Source organism: Sciurus vulgaris (genome assembly GCF_902686455.1).
Source record: "Sciurus vulgaris genome assembly, chromosome: 5".
NCBI lineage: Eukaryota > Metazoa > Chordata > Mammalia > Rodentia > Sciuridae > Sciurus > Sciurus vulgaris.
The window spans coordinates 66,489,657-66,516,042 of NC_136465.1; the positions used below are offsets into that span (position 1 = coordinate 66,489,657).

Genomic DNA, 26,386 nt, shown 5'->3' on the forward strand with positions numbered 1-26,386 from the left:
TCTCCCTGGATCCTTAATTTCTCCATATGAAGAAAGGGGTTAGCCAGGCACGATGATGCACACCTGTATTCCCAGTGGCTTGGGACGCTGAGACAGGAGCATTCCAGTTCAAAGCCAGCCTCAGCAACAGTGAGGCACTAAGCAACTCAGTGAGACTGTGTCTCTAAATAAAAATATGAAACAGGGATGGGCATGTGGCTCAGTGTTTGAGTGCCTGAGTTCAATCCCTGGTACCCCCCTGCAAAAAAGAGTGGGGTTACTACTCACCCCATTCTTCCCCTAACCTTCCCTGGCCTCTTCAGGATTATGGTAAAGATCATACATGTAAAAACACTATATAAATTACAAACTGCTATGAAAGTGTAATATATGAATGTGGATTCTCTCCCACCCAATCCAGTTCTATTTAACCATTTTCTTCTTCTTTTTTTTTTAACCACTCCATTTTCCTGCCTAATTTTGGGCATTCCAAAAGCAGGAAGCTGGGCTAAGGAGGTTGTTCTAAACTGGTTGTTTTCAATTGCCCTGAGGGGAAAAGAATTTTTGCAAAAAACAGCCTTTTGTATAAAATTTTAAAAATAATAATAGTAGTAAAACAAACATCATAAACATAAAAATTAATATTACATAAAATAGCAATAAAGAAAATCATATAGCAGAATTACTCCAGCTTAAGTGGGAGAACAGGAGAGTCAGATTACTTCCACTAAGTCATCCCCTAGTCAACTGTCTAAGGAATCTGGGTATTTTAATGGTTTTAAAACCACAATTTAAGTTAGCAGGAAATCCATACCTCCATAATATGTAGGAATCTGTCTTCTGAGGGTGGGTGTGTGGCCTGCAAAATCCTCCATATGTGTTGTGTCTCATCTAGAGACACTTCAAGGAGGTCTCCAACCATCATGAGCTCTTCCAGTTGGGCTTTAGCTCCCGGTGACAACTCCAGTACCGGAGGTTCCAAACTTCGAGGAACCAAAGGGCTCTTCCGAGGTTGTTTTCTTGGAGTGCTAGAACCTTTCACAAAAAACACCATAAGACAAGAAAGTGAGAACCATGGACAAATGTAATATTTTCAAAGTAAATGTTTAGCAAAATGATCTCCCCCTCCTTCTACACTGACTTCAGATATGTGGATTCATTATATCCTTACAAAAGTAAAATGAAGTTTGTTTTATAGTTTTTTTTTTTTAATTTTTAAACAACTTTATTTATTTATTTATGTAGTTAGTTAGTTACACATAGTGCTGAGGACTGAACCCAGTGCCTCACGCATGCTAGGCAAATGCTCTACCACTGAGCCACAAACTCAGTCCTTTGTGTGGTTTTTTTGGTACCAAGGATTGAACTTAGGGGTGCTTAACCACTGAACCACATCCCCAGACCTTTCTGTATTTTATTTGGAGACAGAGTCTCACTGAGTTGCTTAGGGCCTCGTTAAATTGCTGAGGCTGGCTCTGAACTTGTGATCCTCCTGTCTCAGCCTCCCAAGCCGCTGGGATTATAGGCATGCAACAGACACCCAGCTGTTTTATTTTTTGAGATGGGGTTTTACTATGTTGCTGAGGGCTGCCTCAAACTCCTAACTAAGCCCCAGTGATCTTTCTGCCTCAGTCTCTTCAATAGTTGGGATTACAAGTGCAAATGCCACTACATCCTAGAAAGTGAAAATGAAATTTCACCAAACAAATACCAAACAAAAAGATCTACAATTCTAAGGCCCATTTTAAAAAATTGGTTTAGAGTTTCAAATAGTTTCTTTATCCTGAACTACTGCATAATCTCTTAACCTAGCCTCCATTTCAGACTATATCAAAAGAGCAAGCAGTTAACTGCCCTACATAAATAAATGGTTGGGTAATGGTGGCAGATGCCTTAATTCCAGATACTCAGGAGGCTGAGGCAGGAGAATTGCAAATTTGAGGCCAGCTTTGGCAACTTATCAAGACCCCTATCTCAAAAAATTTAAAAGAGGGATGTGAGGGGGCCCCCTCAATTCTAGAGTGCTTGCCTAGCATGCACGAGGCCTTGTGTTCAATTGTTCAATCACCAGTACTGTGTACGCACAAAAAATTAAAAATTAAAAATAATTTTTAAAAATAGTTATCTTCCAAATGAATAGACAGTAATATGCTTTTCCATAAAATGTTAAAGGTTTATTATATAGAGAGACATTTTCCATCTTCCAGTGTTGTGACATAAAGCAGGATGATTTTATTTTTACTAGGGAAAAGAAAAACAAACTTCATTGAGATATCCACCAAGGAAGAACTTCTCTAACAGTTAAAGTTACCCAACCCAAAATGAATATTCTTAGAAAGCAGTGAATTTTTCAACAACTGGTAATTATCAAATGGAGGATAAATGAATACCTAACAGGGATTTTATAAAAATGAGATATGTTACAGATTATGGAATGAGAAGTTGTGCTCCATTTGTATACAATGTTTCAAAATGCATTCTACTGTCATGTATAACTCATTAGAAAAAAAAATTTTTAAATGAGATAAGCAACCATACAGAATTTCAAGTTCTCATTAGGACTCTATAATTCTATGTTCATTTTTAGGTTACCTAATGAAAGAAAGTGTAAATAGAGGGGGTTGGGGTTGTGGCCCAGTGGTGCTCACATCTCATATGTGAGGTACTGGGTTCGACCCTCAGCACCACATAAAAACAAATAAAGGTACTGTGTCCATCTACAACTTAAAAGAAAAAAAAAATTTTTAAAGGAAATAGAGGCTAGATTTCCCAAAACAGCATTTTCATGTCTATTAGCATTTCATGGGTAGACATCATACTCAATTCAAGAAAGATTCAGTCTTGAATAATACAATGTTTTTTCTCATTTTAGACTTATTTTCACCAGATTTTCTTTTTAAAGGGTAATACCTTGAGAACAACTCTTAGAAGCAGAAGAATAAGCATGTTCTGCACAGAATGATGGTGCAGTCCACATATGAGTTACCACTTCCTCAGACTTGATGGGAATTTCTTCATCACAAAAAAGATTGGGTTCCAGACTACTAGAGGACTTCACACTGGCTGTATCCTGAAGAAGAAACAATAAGGGGTATTCAGAATTAGTTAACCACATAGCTTATCCTATGACAAGGATCTAAATAATGGCTTTCAGGAAGCTTCTAACATAACATACTAAAAATATGACATTAAAATTATATGACATTAAATAAAATAGAAAATGTCCATGGAGGACTAAATAAAAAAAAAAAAAAAAAAAAAAAAAAGGACAATTCAAACCAAAAGAGAACGTAAAGCTAAAAATAATCCACAGAGATAAGAAACCTACAAAAAAAAAAAAAAAAAAAAAAGTACAATTAAGTAGTCTACCTTCTATAGTCTACAACCCATAAAACTTGCATAACAAGAAGTTAAGGAGTATTGATCCTTTAAAAAGAAAATAAAATGGACTTAAGAGAAGGTTTAGAGGTGACAGCTCTTCTTTTAAATTTTTTTTCAGTTGTAGATGGACAACTCTTTTGGTACTAGGATTGAACTCAGGGGTACTCCAGTCACTAAGCCACATCCCTAGCCCTATTTAGTATTTTATTTAGAGACAGGGTATCACTGAGTTGTTTAGTGCCTCAATTTTGCTTAGACTGGCTTCAAACTTTGATTCTCCTGCCTCAGCCTCCCAAGCCACTGGGATTACAGGCCTGCACCCCGTGTCTGGCTTTAATACCTTTGTTTTATTTATTTGTTTTTATGTGGTGCTAATGATCGAACCCAGTGCCTCACATGTGCTAGGCAAGCGCTCTACCACTGAGGAACAACCCCAGACCCCTTGTGACATCTTAAGACACAATATTTAATCCTAAATTTCCAAACCTACTATCTTCCATTTGTTCTTACTTAATACAATGAAGATCCTGATGATATACAAACTACACAGCTCTGACAGCTCTAATCAGGTCTCTGATGATTTTTCATAGAATTTGTTTCCACAAGCTCACCTATATAGCTTTAAAGGTCAGAGTATAATCAGGAAGACAGAAATCACAACAGGTATTTAGATAGACGTTTTTGTTTGTTCAATATACTAGGAACTGAACCCAGGGGTACCTTACCACTGAACTACATCCCTAACCCCTTTTTTTATTTTTTATTTTGAGACAAAGTCTCCTACTTACATAGACTGGCCTCAAACTTAAAATAAAAGAACTATAATCTCTAGGGCTGGTGTGGTTATTAAAACCTAAAGGTTTAAGAAAGGGGCCCTGCAAAGTTGGAATACAGATCTCTGAGGAGGAACTACTGGCCAGTTAAGTTCTGCTACCTATGACAGAAGATAATAATGTTGGTTTGGGAAGGGAAGAGACAAGGAAAAGAGGTGGGGTTGGAAATTTGAATCTGTTGCCTATGCCAGGATTAAAATAAAAATGCACACACACACATGAAAGTTTGAATGATTATGACAAAAACATGGAATAACATTTTCTAATGTCTCCTACTGTCAAAAAAGTCATCTGGCAAAGGACAAATGGCAGGTGTTGGCAAACTATTGCCTGTGGGCCAAACCTAGTTGGCAGCCTATTTTTGTATGGATTGTGAGGTAAAAGTAATTTGTACATTTTTAAAGAGGGAAAAAAGGAAACGAGAAAGGGAAAAAAGAAGGCAGAGAGGGGTGGGAAGCAGCAGCAAGGGACCTTAAAATATTTACAATTTAGCCCTTTATAGAAAAAACTTGGCAACCCCTGGTATGGACTCCAGTCCCAGAATTATAAAGCGGAATATAAGAGTGTGTTAGAAGTAGAGCAAAAATAGCTTAACGACTAACCCAACACCTGATTCTCTTTAGGGTGCACTGGAGGAAGATACTTTCCAAAAACCTGTAAGTTTCAAAGTAATAGTTAGCTATGAAAAGGACAACTTAGAAGAAAAATGGTTCATACAAGGAATCTGTAAAACAATGCCACTTGCTGAGAATTTAGGAAGAGCTCACAGTCCTCTTCCCTATTCAAGAATTTAAGACCTAAAAGGCAAAAGACAAAGGAGTAAAACTTCAGTTTCCAGATGCTTCCTCTCACTGACTGGAATTATTTTTCTTACCCGGACACCATTCATTTCATTTTAACTCGTATAGGAATGCTTTCAAAAAATGAAAAGGACAGTCAGGCATGTTGTTGCATGCCTGTAATTCCAGCCACTTGGGCAGCTAAGGCAGGAGGATCACAAATTCAAGGCCAGTCTCAGCAACTTAGCAAGACCCTATCTCAAAATAAAAAAGGGCTGGGGATGTAAAAATGGTAAAGTGTCCCTTAGTTCAATCCCCAGAACCAAAAAGACAAAACAAAATAAAAAGGACAGTGATTAGAAAAAAATGATGGAAACTAATGAAAGGTTAAACAAATGTGCTTTCAATTTCTTTCCTAGTGTGAAGTATGAAACATGAGAAGTACAATGTATGTATAAATATGTGTATATGTGTAAATATATATCAAAGCATCATACTGTATACCATAAATATGTATAATTTCTATTGGTCAATTTAAAAAAATTTTTTTTTTAAAAATTACTCTCCCTAAAAGGAAATTTATAGTTTGGTTCCCAATTCTGGCAAATCAGCAGGCAAGGCAGAACGGTCTCTCACCAAGAAATTGTTTTATACCAAGATTTGTCACTGCGCTCTAATATTAAGCCTCAGTTGGGTGTACCTATAATCTCAGCCATATGCGAGGTTGAAGCAGGAGGATCACAGGTTTGAGACCAGCCTCAGCAATTAGACCTTGTCTCAAAAAAAGGGCTGGGGATGTAGTTCAATGGTAAAGCACCCTTGGGATCAATGCCCAGCGCTCCCCACAAAAGCAAACAAACAACAACAAAAAAGAGTCTCTGACAAACTCCACTATATTTCCACCCAAGTTCAAATTACCCAAGTATTAACCAGTGTGGAGAAGAAAATGTGAAAAATCTAAATGTTTAACTTACTTTCTCTAAAATGAGCAGTTACTGGGATACATTAAGGAACACTCTGGGAGATAATACCTACCACCATTCTATCTCCTCCTTTTTGATGTGTATTTGTACACATATATGCATTTGTAAAATATAAATTGTAATATGGACAAAGAGTTTCAGTAAAGATAAATAACATGCTTTAAAAGCAAATAATTATGGTTATTTCCAAGGTTATCCCAGACACAATTTTAAAGGATTCATGAGACTTCAACATTAAATAGATATTTTCCCAAGTAATGATTTTCTTAATGCTGCTCAAAGTATTTTAGTGGTGATTCATTTTATATTCAAACGAAGTAATTAAACAATACAAAGGACAAACAACTTGTTTTAATTTGTAAATGTTATGGTAACTAAGACAGAATGACTCATTTTATAATTGTTTTCTTCCTAAACTGATAGGGACTCTTCCTCAGGCAAATATACTGAATTCAAAGTATTTTAAGTATGAATTCATGATCACAGCAGGGGAAATCATACAAAGGAGAAAAACATCAAGCCAAATGCAAGTTAATGTACAAACAAAATTTTCATTACACAAGCCAGTTTGTGCCTAGACAACAAACCAAGCACTTGGGGGGACGAGGAGGAAGGGAAGGGAGGGAAGGGGGGGGAGAGAGAGTGAGGAGAGAGAGAGTGAGGAGAGAGAGAGAGAGGAGAGGGAGAGAGAGGAGAGAGAGGAGAGAGAGGGGAGAGAGGGAGAGAGGAGAGAGAGAGAGAGAGAGAGGGAGAGAGGGAGAGGGGAGAGAGGGAGAGAGAGAGAGGAGAGAGAGAGAGAGAGAGAGAGAGAGAGAGAGAGAGAGAGAGAGAGAGAGGGAGAGAGAGAGAGAGTCATTACACAGTAAGCACATACTCTATAAGAAAATGAATGCTCAAGTGGATTTTTTTTTCATTCACAGATATCAATATCAATGTAAATTTAACCTTAGATTACCATAAGCCTTGCTTCCATTCTTCTACTTTTTTAAGCTGTCAAATATATTGTTAACACTACAAAACCCCACAATGTTTTTTTTCTATCCTACCGATACCCCTTCCAAAGAGACTCTCATATAAATTTATAAGACTCTCATAGAAATTCCTGCAAAAATTAGAACTACTCCACACAACCATATCAAACCAGTTTTGATTAATGCAATACTTGCGGATGTTTTGTTTTCATAGGTTATTGATTTGCTTCCAAGCAAAGACCACCATGTTTAATTCTAGAGCACTGGCTGATAATTAATGTTCTAGAAAGCAAACATAAGTACTGGAGGTTGCTTGTTTATATGAAAAACAGGTGATTCTAGTATTCAATTAAAAAGCTAACTTATACTTGGCATGGGTTGCATTCCCATTCAGCTGCTTCCAGTCATCCTATTCAACTCTGCAAACAAAAATGTTCATTAACTTCTGGATAATAAGGTGCTTTAGAAGATTATCTGAACAGGCTAACCCAACTTCTCTGAAGTCTTTAATTCATGCAACTGGAAATTCCCTCATTAAAACATTTCCTGGATCCATTTTTATCTTGAGAAAAATATTTTCCAGTACATGAATTAACAATTGTCTCTCACAGATGATTTTAATTTTACATACTTAAGAGTGTCTTATTCTAATGGAATTCATGCTGTAAGAATGAACAGTACCCACCAGATCTGCATGCTGAAAAGATAAATAAAAGGTAGTCAAGGGGTTGGGATGAAATTCCTCCATGTTCTATGGAACAGTCTTGGAGTACAAACTCCCAGGTTGCAGACACAGATTCTAAACAGAACAACTGAGCATCATATTAAACAAAACAACAATTCAGGATCTCTGCCTAGATCATGATGTTATTACTAGGTACAAAGCAAAGGACTTGCACCTGACACTAAATGACAATGCAAGGCCAACTGGATCCAATACAAACTTGCCAAAACCTTCTCTTCACCACCAGTGTGGTGTCATTATCGAAATAATCATATTGATGATAACAATTAACTGCAACTATAACTCTGCAAATTCTAATGATGGGCCCAAATATTACCTATCTCTGAATATGACATTATATTTAGTACCATCCAGATAAGAGAGCAAAAGACTCATAGAGTACACCCAGAATGGGATTCTTAGAACATGACGAGGTACAATTTGACAAGTCAAAAAAATCTGAAAATTGAAACTGGCCATGAAAGCTTTCAACAATTTATAGGCATTATTTCTCCTAGTCCCTCTAGATCATAAGGAATTGTGAAGGAAAAGGAAAAAATACAAGTTTTTTAAAAATTCTTTTTAAAAAAAATTGTTTTAGCAATATATCTTTGTTTTCCCCCTTGGAGTTTTGAAAAAATGTGATCACCATGAACTCAGGACAAGTAAGTGACTAGCCTTTTCTTCCCCTTTTAGGCCTCAACTGCATTCAATAGCATTTTCATTAAAAAAAAAAAACAAAAAAAAACCAAAAAACTCACCCAGTGCAGCAGTACTATGCCTGTAGTCCCAGCAATTCAAAAGGCTGAGGCAGGAGGATCACAGGCTTGAGACCAGCCTCAGCAACTCAGTAAGCCCTAAGCAACTTAGTGACACCTTGTCCCAAAATAAAAAATGAAAAGGGCTGGGGATGTGGCTCAGTGGCTAAATTCCCCATGGGTTCTATCCCTGGTACATACATACACACACACACACACACACACACACCAAAAAAAATAAATAAATAAATAAAACAAACTCACTGGACAGGTATGAACCCAGACAGCTTGTCCATGTAATTACCTTGATGTCATAGCCATATGTCTCCCGAATGTCTTCATCAGAATCTGTTTCTTCATCATCATAGTCCATTGTTTGTCGAGGGGAAGATGATACACTGCTTACTACCCGGTTAAAAGCAGACTGCTGGAAACTGGGTAAATGTCCCTAAACAGCAAAGATTCCAAGATGAACGGAGAGACGTACAAAAAATAGGGAATTAATAAATGCTTAAGATCAACAACATGTATTGAACCTGCAAAGTCTAACGGTTCTTCAGTTAGTAGAAATTATTTGATTACGATGCCTGAATCAACCTGAACGATATTTCCAGATAATATTTCACTAAAATGACCTAAGTAGGTACTCAGAGAAAATACTACAGACGTATGTAGAACGAAGATGCCATGAATAATACAACTGCTGACAAATCACTGTTATTTTCCTAGTCATTTGGTAAGGTTGATATACTGTTCACACACTACCACATGAAATAGAAAAAGAATATAAATGCTAAACTTGCCTGTAAGTCTGGATTGGCGGCTGCTTTTTGGAGTTCTGCACTGATGATCTTTTCAGTTTTTTCCCGAGCTGCCTGTTCCACCATACGCTGGCTTAACACAGAGAGTTTGGCTAGGGCAGAGGACAGTTCATCTGTGGCTAGGGCTTGTCGTGCCCTATCTTGCCAACTCATGGCACGTTCTGTCAAACACTGTAGGGCCTCTCCTTCAGGCAACCGTACAGGCAATTTCTGAAGGGATACAAGCAGTGACAGAATAGTCTCTAGCCTGGGCCTTCGAGACCGCATACAAAGAGGGCAAAGGAATTTTACTTCTTTAGCCTGCCAGCTGGACCCTTTTTTCTGGGAACCTGATTTAGGAAGGGGAACACAGCTGTTATGGAACCAGTCTTTGCAGAGCTCACACTGTAGCATAAACCCACTGGCTGTCTTGCGGCAAATGCAAAATTTTACTTCTTCTATGCGGTCCACCATTGTCATCTTGGCTAGGTTGGCTGCTCTGAGGGAATGCATTGCTTCGATCTCTTTTTGCTCTCGTTCTTTGAAAACTGCCACCTGTATATGACAAACATTTCATTGAAAGGAGTCACTGCAATACACCCCATAATACCAAATGCTTATGGTCAAGGAATCTTTCTCCCAATATGACCTAGTGATAACAAAGCATTATCTTTTAAAAAAACATCAGTTGTAAACAATTTTCTAAAATTTGGGATACCCTGCCAGTATCCACACAAACATTTCTCATCTGGAAAGCAGGCAAAGTGCTCCCTTATTTGACAATTTACATTAGTAGAATACTTTGAATTCTTCTGTAGGGCAGAGCAGAAAGAGGGTATTGCTTTGCTCGGTGGTGTAATAGCACATATCTGAAAACCCAGCAACTTAGGAGGCTGAGGCAGGAGGATTCAAGTTTGAGGTCAACCTCTGTAAATTACTGAAATCTGTCTTAAAATAAATATAACACAGGCCTGGGGATGTAGCTAAGAGAGAGAGTGCCTGTCTGGGTTAAATCTCTAGTACCACAAAAGAGTAAGAAAAAAAAAAAAAACAGGCATGCCTTGAAATCAAACATCTTGGGTAGGAAGCCTGGCACTTGTATTTATATACTGTATATATATAAATACAAGAAGAGTACATTTTTAAAATCTGTTTTCTGAAAAATGCAGACACACCACCAACCTCATCTTACTGTTTTAAGGAATAAATAAACTAATATACAAAAATGCCTAACCGGTACCCAATACAAGGTAAACACTCAATAAGTATTAGTTTCCCATTTCTCTGTAATTCATTCCCTGAGGGAAGTTCTATACAAATAAATTTTTATCTCTCTAGAAGGCCTCTCTCCATTTCATTTATAAATAGAAAAAGTCTGACGATCAGTTACAACAGTGTTTTATGAAACTCATTTCAACAAATAAGAGCAAACAAAATTTAATTATCATAAATATTATCAGTGCATTTTCTTTTTAAATTACCGGTAGCTCTGAAATAATTTTGAAATAATTTCCAGTTCTACTTGTCTGGTAAGATTGACCTGTTAGGCAGACTCTCATAAGAGATCATTCTCATGGCCTCAAAATAGGATCCTTTGTGGGCAACAAGAGCCATATTAAGTTACTTAGTATATGCAATTCCCTACTATTATATATTTCCCAAACTAATTTTTATTTTTGCTCTATTTCCTCAGGCTCCTAGTTATCTTAACACATTCCTCTACTCTCAAAAAAATCATAATTCTCATAGCTATGATTATTTTACTGAGCACTTGGTATTATTCACTATACTGTTTAATGCTAAGAGAAGGGAGACATTTTTAAAAACAACTGGCATCAGTAAACTGGTGCGATTCCTTTGAAAAGGATAATAGCATAGAGTCACAAAATGCTATTAAATTCTAACCAAGCAATTCTAATTTGTCTAGATAAATCAAGACTAGGAAAATAATTTTTAAAAAGTAAGAACTATACAAAGAAGTTCACTTTATTATTTACAATAGGAAACTTAGTAACAGGCAAATTGTTCCATGTTAGACTATAGAACTATTCAGCAGACTAAGGGTATAGCTAAGTGGCAGAACACTTGCCTAGCATGAGACATGCCCTGGGGTTTAATGCTCAGCATTCAAAAAAAAAAAAAAAGAAGAAAAAAAACTACTTAGCAAATTATGGGCAACTCTGATGAAATATGACACAACTATTAAAATAACAATAAAGAACAGAGATGTGGAAAAGATAAAACAATTTGGGGAAGAAAGCAGAACAGTAAACTTTTTTGCACTACCATTATAAACATTAAAAAAGAGAGAAAGTATATGAAAATGAAAATAGTTAAAAGACAGTAAACCTGCTAACATCTCCACAGAATTTTGCATTCAGAAAGCAAACTCAATGTGTATTACATAGTTTCTTTTTTAAATATATATTTTTAGTTGTCAATGGATTTTTTTAAATTGTATTTATTTATATGTGGTGCTGAGTATCCAACCCAGGGCCTCACAAATGTCAGGCAAGCACTCCACCACTGAGTCATAACTCCAGTCCCATTACATAGTTTCTTACCACCATAGCTGTATCCCTGGTTTCTTCCAGTCCTTCCTCCAGATCACTCAAAGGCTCAAGGTCCAGGTCCTTTTCTTTTTCTTTTTCTATTAGTTCTTTTACTTTTTTCCTTCTGTTTTTACCACTCCCATATATACCAATGTCAGTCCGGGGACTTAGCACCTACAAAAATAAAACCAAAATATGAAACTGTCATTTTCAAAACAATCTTAAAAAGTGAAACTAACCATTTATAGACCATTCACCATGTCCCAGGCACTTTTTAAAGAATTTTTATACAAGCTTACCTAATTCAATCTTCAGAACAACTCTGGGTAGTAGGTATTATTTTCCACATTTTACAAACAAGGGAAACTGAAACTCAGAAAGGAAGCAAGCACCTTATCCAAGGATATAGGGTTGGTAAGGGAGCCAGTTCTCAAACCTGAACTATCTTATTCCCAAGCCTATGTTCTTAACTACTATGTTCGACTGCTCAAGATAAAAAGGACAATAAGTTTTAGTTTAAATTTGTGCTTCTGAGAAAGATAATCTTTCAGTGACAGACTTTAATAACAGATATATGACCCAGATTGGTTGCTTTCACTGGACTGCATGAAATTAACCAGAAATGAATCAGACTAAGGCTTTATATTTCAGGTCAACATCCGAGATTACTAATAGGAATCACTTGTCACAATGACCAGACACACTGAAAAAAACCCTTACCAATTCTACTACTACCTATAGGTATTTATCAGCTGCTGATTAAAGTGCTGAAGTACTTTCAAAGTATTCTTCACCTGTAACAATGTATGGCTGGAATTCTTCTTAAGAAAGGTCCGTCCAGTTCGTTCTCTCCATGCCCGTGCTGCTGCTACCTGTGACTCCACTTGGGGCAGTGCATCAAGGCGCACAGGGATAGGGCGCCCTTTAGCAGATAAACTCTCAAGCTGCTCCAAGTAAGCATAGTTGCTGCCACTCTGCAAAACAAAAATAGATTCTCACACAATTTGAGTTCTTTCAGGGAGGCTGGCAATATACTACTGGAAGAATTTTACAAAAAGTTTAGTGTTGATTTTTTGTATTAAATAAAATGAATTATATTTCTTAATATAACTTTCAATGCCCTATTTTTAAAAAAGTTATTCATAAATTGATTTTAATTTTTTTTAATTGGTGCATTATAATTATACATAATAGTGAGATTCCTTATGCCATTTTTTTAAATACACAATATAATTTGACCAAGTATCTTCCCAATCTGTTTGCTCTATTCTAGTAACTATCTTCTATTACTAAAGTTATCATTTTCTTGGGGGGGAGGGCAGTACTGGAGATTAAACCCAGGGCCACGCCCCAATTCATTTTTAATTTTTTATTTTGAGGCAGTCTTGATAAGTTGCTGAGGTTGGCTTTGAACTTGAAATCATCCTGCCTTGGCCTCCCAAGCCACTGAGATTGTTATTTTAATTAGTGTAGTGTGTGTGTGTGTGTATATATATATATGATTCATATATATGTATATATATACATATTTATATATGTATAGCATATGTATATGTAGCATCTGTGTATATATACATATGTATATAGCATAATATATATCTATATCTACCAAATTATGCATAATTATGCATAATTCCCCAGTATTTCCCCAGGCCCTTCCCTCCTCCCTTCCTCTCAATCCCTTCCTCTACTCTCTTGGTCTTCTATATATATTCATTTTTTAAATGAACATGTGGTCAAAGATCTTATCTACTTTAATAATGAGAGAACCAGTAAGATATAAAAATTAGTTTGAAGGACAATCTGAGGAACAGACATACATAAATACAATTAGGAATGAGGAAATTAATTTTCTAATTGATGGAAACAAGTATTTAATGCCATCTAGGACAAAGGAATCATCATTTCTACAGTATGGAAATCAAGTGTACCATTACAGACAAATTTAATTTTCTATGAATACAGACCTAAAAGCAGTATTAGTTCTAATAACCAACTCCATTTTATGTTATATAAACAGAAATAAGAATGAGTATTTTCCTTGTAAGTTAACAATGTTTCTACACATTTAAATAACAAAGCCACTGTTACCTCCAGAACTTAAATACTACATTCCAGTAAAGTTACTTCTCACTTATCTAACTGAAACAATTGCCTGTAAACTCATTTTGAGAGATACACTGAAGTGTATAGAATAACAAACAGGAAAAAGACCTATGAATTTTTTAAAAAAAGAATAACACAGAAATATTAGTCCTATGAAATGTTATAATGACATAATTAAATCACTATGGTACCAGGGTAAGGAGAGCTAACTGGAATAGATCAAAAAGCTCAGACACAGTTTAGGATCAAGAAATAACATTTATATCCAGGTGTGGTGGTGAACACCTGTAATTCCAGTGGCTCAGAGGTAAGGCAGGAGGATCCAAAGTTTAGCAACTTGCAGAGGCCCTAAGCAACTTAGTGAGAACTTGTATCTAAATAAAATATAAAAAGGGCTGGGAATGTGGTTCAGTGGTTAAGTGCCCAAGTTCAATCCCAGGTACCAAAAAAAAAAAAAAAAGAAAAGAAAAGAAAAGAAAAAAACAGAAAGAAAGAAAGAAAAGAAGTAACATTTATTACTATTATCACCGGTTTGTGCCCAACCACAGCTATTTGACTATATTCAAACACCTTCTGGGTAAGTCTAGACCTAGCCTACTCCAAACCCAACTATTCTAAAGAAAAGTCTGCCTATTAACAGAATCTCACTCTGAGCCTAAAAGTCAGTACTACAATGAAGGTATGAGCCTAAGAGAAATAATTATTTCAAAATTACAAAGGAGATACAGGACAGCTTGGTCAACTAGGTCTTTCAATCATAAATCATCTTTAAGAATTATCAAATTCTGATAACAACCAACTGCCTAAAACAGGCCAAAGACAAAACAAAGAAACTGCCCTGATGAAAACAGGTAATTTTTAAAAATATTTGTCCACCAATTTTTATTTTATTTATTTATATGTAGTACTGAGAATCAAACCCAGTGCTTCATACATGCTAGGCAAGCACTGTACCACTGAGTCACAACCCCAGCCCTGAAAACAGGTAATTTTTAAAAGAAACAGTGGCAGTTAAGGAAGTCCCAGAAAAAGTCAACTGAAAATTCAGAAAGTAAAAGAGAAGTCATTATAACTTAATACCTAGAACATATTCTTTGTAGGGGCAGCAGCTAACTGAAAGTGATTTGACTTTCCTTTTCTTTGGAGATATTTCTATGATTAAGAATATATATATGTATATGTAATATGTATATATTACTGTAGATGCTGTCTAATTTTTTTTATAGTCTAAGCATACTTTTAGCATTGACTTCACTGTTTTTAATTACAGATGTATAATATGTCTATCCACCTAGAAAATTTGCTATTTTGAAGCCAGAGTCCTATTTTTTTTTCACTCCATATGCTATTATTTTTGTTTCTTTATTACGTAGGGCTGAGGATTGAACCCATGCCTTACATGTGCTAGATGAGCACTCTACCACTGAGTCACAACCCAGGCCCCCAGAGTCCTATCCCTTATACACTTTCCCTTATATTCCTGCTCCCAAACATCTTTTCAGGTGTTTTAGTACCCCAGAGTATTGTGGTGCTTAGTAAATGTTAATTCTGCCTCTTACTTTAACACTAGTTCGTGCTTAGAAAAAGATTCTAAGAATATATAGCAGGTTAAAAAAAAAAAAAACAACCTACTAGTAAGAGTTAAATTGCTAATTCTATCATTTTTCATAAAAAACTTAGTAATGTTTAAGTAGATAATATTTATTACAAAATCAGACATAGTAAGTGAATTTTAAGTACCATTATTATTTTACTATGATTATTCTAATTCTAAAGAATTAAAGGTCTAAAGGTTTAATTTCTAAGATGGGTACTACATGATGGGTAGGTTAATACAAAAGTCTCCTTACCTGAATAGCTTCTACTTTAGCTGTCCATTCTCGAGCCTTTTGTAAGGCTTCTTTTAGGGACAAGACATTGGGTAGAAAAGCTGGAATGTTCTTAGCTTCATTCACAATGCTTTCTAAACTTGCCACACTATGCCTAGGTCTAAAAGAACAATAAAAACAGAATGAGATGCATGAGGAAAGTCAAAATAATACCAACATTTAAATAGTTCTTTATAATGTGTAGAGAATATTGATATAAATGATTTCATTTAATTCCTACCACAATTCTAAAAGGAGGCAAATCAGTTATCATCTTTATGTTCGCTTTATAAATAAGAAAACTTTAACTCAAAGAAAGATACATTGTTTTCCCCATTTAATGTAATAAATGACACACCTGAAGTACTGATTGAGAATAAGTCTCAGTACCAAGCTCCTTTTACTACCCAGCACTGGACTGCCTCTACTCTAGCTCTCTACAATACCTGAAATGGTCAGAGATGCATATTTATTAGCAGGAGAGAAGGCAACAGATGAGAAATCTATTAATGTTAACCATGTACATTTAACTTACTACATTCATTAATAACTAAACAGAGGAATAAAGCACAGACCTTATTCTCAATTAATCAGAATACAATATAAGAATTATACTAGGAATTAAGAACAAAATTACTATGGACTCACAACTGTGGGAAGTAGCAATTACTTCTGCCCAAAAGAATTAAGAGCTTTGACCCAGACCTTAAAGAACTATGATTTTAGGAAGGACTGTATAGAGGGATAAGAGGGGTGGGAGGGGAGGGCGGGAAGAAAAAAAATAACAGAATGAATCAAAAACTATTACCCTAGATAAATGTATGATTACAAAAACAGTATGCTTCTACTTCATGTACAAACAGAAACAAGATGTATCCCATTTGTTTATAATAATTATGAATTTAAAAAAAGAAGTATGATTTTATCAAATGAAAGGTTAAAGAATCAAAACCAGGAGAACAAAGGTATGAAGAACTATTTAAAAAGAAGTTGAGGATGTCATCAATGGTGGCCTCATGAAGACAGAACTGTTTACAGATATGCCTAAGATGGCTGAGAACTACAGGCAGTTCTGCACTGGAGAAATTAGAAGAATTCTTTTGCCTCTAGTATGTCTTAAACTGAAAAGGTCTATGATTACCTGTCATCACTCCAAGTCTATTTATTTTTGGTTACAGAAAACATGGGTGCCAATGAGATATAAAGGGAGTACCTTCCACAGGGAAAATCATTGATGGACTTCATGGTATGAAAAATACTGACAATGTACCCACAGGCCCCAACAATAAGCAATTTGCCTGTGGTAATCTCACAGTGTGGGGAAATACAGTTCCGACCAAGACTGAATCAGATCATCCCTTGATCTGGGTGATGTTCTTGAGTCACATAAACTGACCTAGCCTCTGTACTCGCTCTCCTGCCTGCTGTGGCCCCATTTGATCAAGAAATACCCTGGAAATATCACAGATTCAGAACCATGATTGTCTGTTTAAATTTTCAACTGTAAATAAAGGTTTTTGTGTGTGTTTGTGTGTGAAAAAAAAAAAAAAAAAAAGGAAGCTGGTAGTTCAGTTTCAGATGGAGGGGAGTGTGGTAAATGCAGGGAGGCAGGTGGAGTAAAGGGAATTTGGCAGGAAAATAAGATGCAAGCAGATTAGAAATTTTGAGATAAATTTCACTATGTAAAGCAATGGGGAGCTTCAAAGGCAGAGTGGTTTCATCATTCATGAAAACTTTTTAATCCTGTGGGAAGGATTATTCATAAAGAGTTATGATGCACCATGGTAACTGCAATGATAAAGGTAGGTAAAGGTACTACCAAAATACATAGTAGAAAGACCTAATTGACTTGACAGGTGAAAGAAGCCTTGCTGAATGACATTTAAGCTTTCTCATTCTTTCTGAATAAAGGACAGGGCAGGGGTGGTGGAAGCACAGCACAGAGAACAGGCAGTGCTAACAGTGCTCCACAGAATAAAACAAGCAAGCACAGTTCAAAGCCAGCTTCAGCAACTTACTGAGACCCTATCTCTAAATCAAATATAAAGAAGGGTTGGGGATGTTAAGCACCCCAGGTTCAATCCCTGTATAAAAGAAGAAAAAAAAAAACTAAAATTCTAAACCTAATGAAGAAAAACACTAAAGAAATACAATTAATATGATTGAATCTAAAGGAGGAGTTAAAGTTAGCTACTCAAGTGCCTGCTTGTTCAAATATGTAATTTGTTATACTTCACAGAATAAAGAAACAAAGAAGGAGGGTGGTATGAGAAGGAGTTAATCCAATTTAGACACAAGGAATTTGAGGTACTTTCAGGGACATTTACTGGAATTATCTAAAAAGCAGGTTATCCATGAAAGAAATTCATATTACGGATAAGAATTTAGGAGTTATTCAGTATAAAGATGGTAAATGGAGCCAATGAAATTTCCAGGGAGACCAAAGAGAGTGAAAAAAGAAAAAGATCTAGGCTAGAATCTTGAGGAAAACCATCATTTGAAAAGGAAGACAGAAGGCCAAAGGTAAAGAAGGAAGATACCAAGAAAAAAATGGTAAGAACTTAATAATCAATGCTATGAGATAAAAAATATTAAGGATGTGTTTCGGAAAGATAATTCTAACAGAAGATGGAAAAGAGAAATTCTACCTCCCACTATCTTCACTAACCTGTTTCTTCATATTTTATTTTCTTCATGACACTAATTATCTGAAAGTAACCCATTCATTCCTCTCTCTCTCCTCACTAGAAGGTTAGTTTTATGATAGCAGAGGACCTTAAGTGTCTTATTTACTACTGTCTCCATAGAACTTAGAAATAGTGCAAGATACATGGTAGGTATTCTATAAATATTAACTGTACATCAAAGATAAAAGGACTATAATTAGTTCAGTGACACTGGAGCTGAGAGATGTGAGATATTTTGGATGCAAAAGCATCAGAACTTGGTGACTAATTAAATACAAGAGATTAGGAAAAGAACATTTTCAAATATTACTCCCAATAAAACTTCTTTTAGTGGACTACTATCAGTTGCATCAGATATACCAAATCATAGTTTTATATTCCAAAATCATTTAGCTTCACCTATTTAATATGCTACCACCTCTGAGAACATTATGAATCTGAAGACACAAAGTAATTTGAATACTTCAGGTAGGAAAAGTTATGAATAAATTTTAGTACATATTTGGCATGGCACCTGAGAGCAAAGAATCCAACATCCATGGAGACTCCTCTTAACTAAGCAGAGCTGTGTTAATTAAGACACCTAAAGAGTTTCCTTCAAATGTTTCCAAAGTAAGTGGCTGGAAAAGTAGTTAAGTGCATAGATACTTTGGGAGGATTGCAAGAGTCTTTAAATTTCAACTGTCAATAACCATGTAAATGCTCTGAGCAATCCATTTTCTCATCCTCATAATAGAAAATTATGTAAATGTTAATCTTAGCTGCTAGAGAAATGCTTTCACAAAAAACTCCATGGTTAATTACTAGCCAAATTAACTGATACAGTCAAATATGATGACCTCTTTACTTAAATCTCATGAAGTCCAATGGGATACCAATGCTAATGCAACTGGCTAACCTGATTCCTATCTCTTATTACTTTCCTGCAAAAACTTTCAGTCTAGTAACACTCATTTATTTTCTGTCACCTGAACATATCCTTCATAGTCCTTAAACTCTGTTTACGACATTTCTCTTATTTCCCCCTCACTTCAATCCTGCTCATTCTTCAAAGCTCTCCCCAAATTCTTATTTTTCTCTCAAGCTTCAACTGACCATTCAAGCTCAGACCTCTCCTTTGTTCCTATATTTTTCCATATCTCTCAATAAGATAGTTCAATGAGCTTCATAATTATTATTTCCTAACTGTATCATTAATTGTGGCTCTACACAAAACACTACTTTGTATCACTTAAATTTACCTAACAAAGTACTCTGCAAAATAGTTCCCACATTTGAGAAACAATCTACATACTTACAGCACCATTTGATAACTTAGTGACTAGTCAAGGAGGCACAAAACATTTAAATAAACATGTAATAAAATAGGCTCTTATGTTCCTCCTTCCCATTATTCCTTCTACCTTGGTTATTAAAAAGGCAACAGTCACCAAAATATATGTTCACCTTGCCTGTAGGCAGACCTTAGCCTTTTCTTCCCATCGTTCAGAAACAGTGAGAAGCTCCTGTAGTTCAGCCATTGCTTTCTCCACAGCATGGTGGGGTGCTAACCCTACTCCAGAGTCAATCAGTTTCTTCATGACATCCAAAGTGACTTGTTGTGGATCTGACAAGGTCAGTCTAACGTCATCCAACCACCGAGCCTGCTGTAGCTCTTGTTTTAGTCGAGGTAATTCAGGTAGCTCCACATAGAGACTAGAACCCAAGTCTATCAACATCTGAAGTTTGGAAGAGTCTGGGGTTTCATCCATCATGGCCTCCTGAGCACGTTCATGAAATTCTTCTACATCATCCAGCAAATTCTGAATAGGTTAAAAAAAAAATTCACAAATAAAATTTTGGCTGAGGCTATAGCTGAGTTGGAGAATACTTCTCTAGAATATACAAGGCCCTGAGTTCCATCCCCAGCAAAGTGCAAAAAAAAAAAAAAAAAGGCAAATTAAAGATACAAAATAAACATGGAACAGAACAAAGTTCAGAGGCAAACTATCAATTCTAGACTCTGAGAATCTCACCATTATAGCATCAAATATTTAGATATGATAGTTAAATTCATTAAGCTTCTCAGTAATTCTAAAATTTTATTTTAAAAATACAATTGATTCAGGGCTGGGGTTGTGGCTCAGTGGTAGGGCACTTGCCTAGCATGTGTGAGGCACTGGGTTTGATTCCAGCACCACATATAAATAAGTAAATAAAATAAAGGTCCATCAACAACTAATAAAAATATATTAAAAAAATACAATTGATTCATTCAATGAATATTTAATGACTGCTAACTTAGATGTAGCCACTGCTCTAGGCACACAGTACTGAAGACATGCAAAAGTCCTTGTCTCCAGGGAGCCATATACTCTAATATAGGTGGCCAGACAGTAAACATATGAAAAAAAATGTTTGTTAGTATTAGATATTCTGAAAATAAAATAAGGCAACACAACATAGAATGACCAAAGGAGCAAGAGGCACATTTCTCAGCAATGGAAGTCACAGAAGACAGTCAGCCAAATCTAAAACAAGGGAGTAGGAGTAGGAACTATATGCAGATCTGGTAGAAAAAAGTTCAGGCAGGGCAAATATTAATTACAAAAGCTTTTAAAAAGAAATGAACTTGATGTGCTATTACAAGTGGATGAGAGAGAGACAAAGAATAAGCAGAGCTCAGATTATAAAATGTCTATGGACTCTGAGTTTGGATTTCATTATAATGGCTTTGGGAAACCACTGGAGGATATTAACTACAAGTGAGTGCTATGATTTGAGTTATTAAACTGCTAGGGACAAAAGCAAAGGAAAAAGCAGCTAAGAGGCTATCGCAGTAATACAAGACACAGATGCTACTGACACAGAGCAATTTCAAACAATGATGATACTAGAGTAATTTTAATCAGACATGATGATAAAAACATGATTCACTGTGGAATACATTTTGGAGGTAATAGCGGCACATAGAGACTAGACATGGATTATAGGAATATAAAGGACTCAAGGATTTTGATTTATTTGACTAGTTAAAAGGTTAAGATACCTATTAGTCTGCCAAGAAACGTAGAGTATGAATCTGAATATACAAGTCCGTAGAAAAGAAGAAGGACAATGAAAGCTAGAGATTTGGGAATCAACCAAGTACAGGTGACATTTAATGACACTGGACAAACAAAGAAGGTATCAGAAGAGGTTACACCTAGAGTAAAGAAATCGCTGACAAGGTCCAAAACAATTCAGTGAAACCCTGTCTCTAAATAAAATACCAAATGGGCTGGGAATGTGGCTCACTGGGTAAGTGCCCCTGGGTTCGATCCCTGGTTTAAAAAAAAAAAAAGGGCAGAAGGAAGAAAGGAAGAAGGGAGGGAGGGAGGGAGGGAGGAAGGAAAAAGGGTGGGTGGGTTGAGACTCCTAATACATTCCAACACTCACTAGTCAAGCTAAGGAGAAGGAAAAAAAACAGCAAAGAGAAGTAAGAGAAGGAATGTGTGGTATCACAAAAGTTTACAGAAGAAAAGTCATTCAAAAAAGAAAGTAGCTAACACCAAAACGTTCTTATGAAATGGAGTAAGAAAAGATCACAATTTATACAAGATTTTATAAGTTGACAACCTTCATAAAAACTATTTTAGACATCCTAGCCACCTCCAAAATACAAAAACTATCAAAATATTACTCACCGTACAGACTAACATACTTTAGAGATTTTATAGTCATTAATTCAACGAAACTCAAATATATCAGAATTCTGTATTCTTAAGAGCTCATGCTATACTCAATTTTTAAAATTGATTTACTGTGTTTCAGTTATACTTATTTAAATAGAGGATCAGCCAGGTACAGTGGTGCACATCTGTTATTCCAGCAACTTGGGAGGCTGAGGCAAAAGAATGGCAAGTTCAAAGCCAACCTCACCAACTTAGTAAGGCTCTAAGCAACTTAGCAAAACTCTATCTCAAAATAAAAATAAAAAGGACCAGGGATGTGGTTCAGTGGTTAAGTGCCCATGGATTCATTCCCTGGTACGAAGAATAAATAAAAACATAAATAAATGTGTAGAAGCTCTGACCTAAAATTAATGTAAAAAATTTTTATGTTTACTTAGTTTCAGAATTTTAAAAGGTACAAAGGCTGAGAATAAAACCAAAAAACTCCCTACTAAATAATCTTAAATAACAGTATATACGCAAGAAAAGAAACCAACAGAACAAAAAAACTAGACATACAAGTTTGTTAAACCAAAACAGTAGCCCATATTATGTAGGATATTACCCAAGAAAATAATTTTACACTTCACCTTTACTTGTCGAGCTTGGCTGATGACACATGGAAGACTAAATAGTTGTTGGACAAAAGCCTTCAATTCTTCTACTGTCAGTTTGGTCCGAGTCCTTCCAACATCTGGGCTCTGCCTATTGTGAAATAATATTGAACCGTAAGTAAGAATAATTCAGTCATTCTGATATAAAATAGGGCTCTTAGTCTATTCAGAATTCAAACCTAAGCAATCTTAGAATCCTGGTGTTGGATAGATTCAATTATAAAGGTAATCACTTCAAAACAAATTTTTAAGCTCTTCAATCAATGGCTCTAAAATTCAACTCTCCAAGTCACATTTCTTCCAATCAATAAGTGCTAAATATCTCCAACATTAAATAAATTCACCCATATTAAGGTAATAAAACTAAATCCTGTATATAAAGGTGTCTACAATCTGAAACAAGGACCTTTAACCTGCCTTAGGTTAAAGGTCACCTGAAACTGTTTCAAAATCTTGGTTATACGTTCATTTTTCTAAAAGGGTCTCTAAGCTTTTAATGGATTCCCCAAGGAATTCAGTAATCATTAAGTGACAAGATCTACTGGGCAATATCTCTTTAAAGAGTCAAGCGCTGTAGCACACATCTGTAATCCCAGCAACTTGGGAGGTGAAGGCAGGAAGATCGCAAGTTCAAAGTCAGCCTCAGCAACATAGGCCCTAAGCAATATAGCAAAACTCTATCTCAAACTAAAATAAAAAGATCTGGGTATGTAGTTCAGTGTGGTACAGCACCCCTGGGTTCAATCCCCAGTACCAAAAAAAGTCTCAAAGATTCTCTGATAAAATGATAGATAAAAAAAAAAAAAAAATTCACAAACTTAAAACTCAATATGACAGTACTACAGACAAAAGCTATCCAGATATAAGGAATATGTTGGAGTGACTATGAAATATTAAGCTAATGCATATGAATTACATTAAATCAAGGGTGTACTCTTCTATGCTCCTTAACTAATCACAGCTTCTTCTGCACCCATCAAGATTACTCTTTGCCGCTACCTGCCTTTAGTTTGTAGTAACATTTATTTATTTACAAATATTTATTGTACTTTGACTATATGCTATATTTATAAGATAAGAAATATAACAATAAAGACCAAAATCTCTGACATTCTAGTGGGGAGAGGGAAGAATGGAGGAGATGGTCATGTGTGGTGGCTCACACCTGTAATTCCAGCAACTCGGGAAACTGAGGCAAGAAGATCACAAATTCAAAGCCAGCCTCAGCAACTTAGGCACTAAACAACTTAATGAGACCCTGACTCAAAAGATAAAAAGGGGCTGGGATGTGCCCCCTGGGTTCCATCCCCAGTACCACAAAAAAAGGGAGAGAGAATGGAAGAGATGACATTAAATAAATAAACTGGTGTATCAAAAGGTGAGAGGGTTAGAATTAAAACAAAGAAGGAAAGAAGGATAGGGTTGCAGTTTTATAAAGGATTATAAGAAGGTCTGTCCAAGAAAGTGGCTTTTTTTTTTTTTTTTTTTTTTTAGGTAGCAGGGATTGAACCAAGGGCACTGAACCACATCCCTAGTCCTTTTTTTGTATTGTATTTAGAACAGGGTCTCCCTGAGTTACTCAGAGTCCCGCTAACTTGCTGAGGCTGGCTTTGAACACACGATCCTCCTGCTTCAGCCTTCCAAGTCATTGGGATTACAGGTGTGGGCCACCACGACAAGTAAAGGTAAAGTGTAAAATTATTTTCTTGGGTAATATCCTACATAATATGGGCTACTGTTTTGGTTTAACAAACTTGTATGTCTAGTTTTTTTGTTCTGTTGGTTTCTTTTCTTGCGTATATACTGTTATTTAAGATTATTTAGTAGGGAGTTTTTTGGTTTTATTCTCAGCCTTTGTACCTTTTAAAATTCTGGAACTAAGTAAACATAAAAATTTTTTACATTAATTTTAGGTCAGAGCTTCTACACATTTATTTATGTTTTTATTTATTCTTCGTACCAGGGAATGAATCCATGGGCACTTAACCACTGAACCACATCCCTGGTCCTTTTTATTTTTATTTTGAGATAGAGTTTTGCTAAGTTGCTTAGAGCCTTACTAAGTTGGTGAGGTTGGCTTTGAACTTGCCATTCTCTTGCCTCAGCCTCCCAAGTTGCTGGAATAACAGATGTGCACCACTGTACCTGGCTGATCCTCTATTTAAATAAGTATAACTGAAACACAGTAAATCAATTTTAAAAATTGAGTATAGCATGAGCTCTTAAGAATACAGAATTCTGATATATTTGGGTTTCGTTGAATTAATGACTGTAAAAGTTTCTGAGCTGGGGCCAAGTTATTGCCTGGCATGTGGAAGGCACTGGGTTCAATTCTACAACTGCACAAAATAAAATAAAGGCATTCTGTCTATCTACAAGTACAAATAAAATTTTTAAATAAAAAAGAAATTAAAAGTTTCTGACAATTTGAGGGAGTAAGAGAAGGAGTATCAGAAGACTGGGGCATTATTGGGAGAGACATGACCATAAGAGGTCTATGATAATGATAATGTGGGTTTCATAGGTCAGTTAAAACTTTGCGTTTTAATCTGAAAGAAACAGAAAACCACTGGAAATTAAACTCTCTTTAGGTTTACCTGTGTTTCTGTTTTTTGCTCAGAAGTAGCTGAGCCACAGAAGCGCAAGTCTCAGCTTCTTTTACAGCATCCCTGAGTTTTCGAAAGAGCTCGTTCTCTGGGTATTTTCTATCCTCGGCATCCTCCAGCATTACTCGCAATTCAATCAGATCTGTAAAAATAAATAAAAAGGCATATGCTATGATCATAGACAAAACCATTCTAAATTCCTCACAAACCTCACTCAACATACCACAGCTATGAAAATCTCTCCAGTGCAATAAAAACTCTGACCAGGTGCCCATTCCAAATGCCTACAGATGATTTCTCTCAGATAAGGCCACTTCTCTTTCAAAAAAGGCTTCAGTGTTGATCCACTGGCTAGCAAAGGCTCCACCAAATATATATCTACTGCAAGTTATCTGTCCCATTTTAGGTCAGTTTTTTCATTTACATGAAGATTTTCAAGTAGAAAATTAAGCCTATATTCAACTAACCCATTAGTTTAAAAAAAAAAACTTAAAACTTTTGCCTCTTTAAAAGCAATAATGATTTCAGTATATTATACAAAAGAAGGAAAATTAACCTTTTTTGTGGTTGAAGTTAGCAGATAATGCTTCTGTAACTCGACTGACCCAAGTGTCATAGGACTGTGCCCTGACTTTTACACCATAAAGAAGAGAAGGGAGATCTTCCAGTGGGTAGCGATATCTACAAAAAAAAAAAAAAAAAAAATCAAGAAACACACAGACATACACATACACACACAAATAAAAACTTCAAAATCCAATTACTTAAAAACAAATTAAATTTTAAGTATAATCAGCTTAAGTAAAGTACAATGGCCAGGGGAATGGAATCTTGGTTCACATTAAGAGAAAACTGAACCAGATGTGGCAATGCAGGATTATCACCCCAGTTTTTAGGAGGCTGAGACAAGAGTATTACAAGTTTAAGGCCAGCCTGGATAATAAAGGGTTTCAAAAAAAGAGAGAGGGAGACAATCAAAAACAAGTCCATAGTTTTAATGTATAGAAAATTAAGGAACATATGGAATTAACTAGTAAAAAAAACTAATTTTAG

At 35.8% G+C, this 26,386-nt stretch overlaps 1 protein-coding gene across 1 annotated transcript in view; it reads right to left on the bottom strand.

Moving 5' to 3' along the window:
* KDM5A (lysine demethylase 5A) overlaps positions 1 to 26,386 on the bottom strand; it is a gene marked incomplete at its 5' end in the record, with an annotated part of 88,282 nt that overhangs the window by 12,328 nt on the left and 49,568 nt on the right. The window contains 11 exons of the mRNA XM_079142376.1: positions 794 to 1,014; positions 2,890 to 3,049; positions 8,713 to 8,856; positions 9,212 to 9,763; positions 11,773 to 11,934; positions 12,555 to 12,734; positions 15,717 to 15,855; positions 19,868 to 20,223; positions 22,704 to 22,818; positions 25,325 to 25,475; positions 25,890 to 26,014. Coding sequence (XP_078998502.1) covers positions 794 to 1,014; positions 2,890 to 3,049; positions 8,713 to 8,856; positions 9,212 to 9,763; positions 11,773 to 11,934; positions 12,555 to 12,734; positions 15,717 to 15,855; positions 19,868 to 20,223; positions 22,704 to 22,818; positions 25,325 to 25,475; positions 25,890 to 26,014 — 2,305 coding nt within the window. The remainder of the gene's footprint in view (positions 1 to 793; positions 1,015 to 2,889; positions 3,050 to 8,712; positions 8,857 to 9,211; positions 9,764 to 11,772; positions 11,935 to 12,554; positions 12,735 to 15,716; positions 15,856 to 19,867; positions 20,224 to 22,703; positions 22,819 to 25,324; positions 25,476 to 25,889; positions 26,015 to 26,386) is intronic.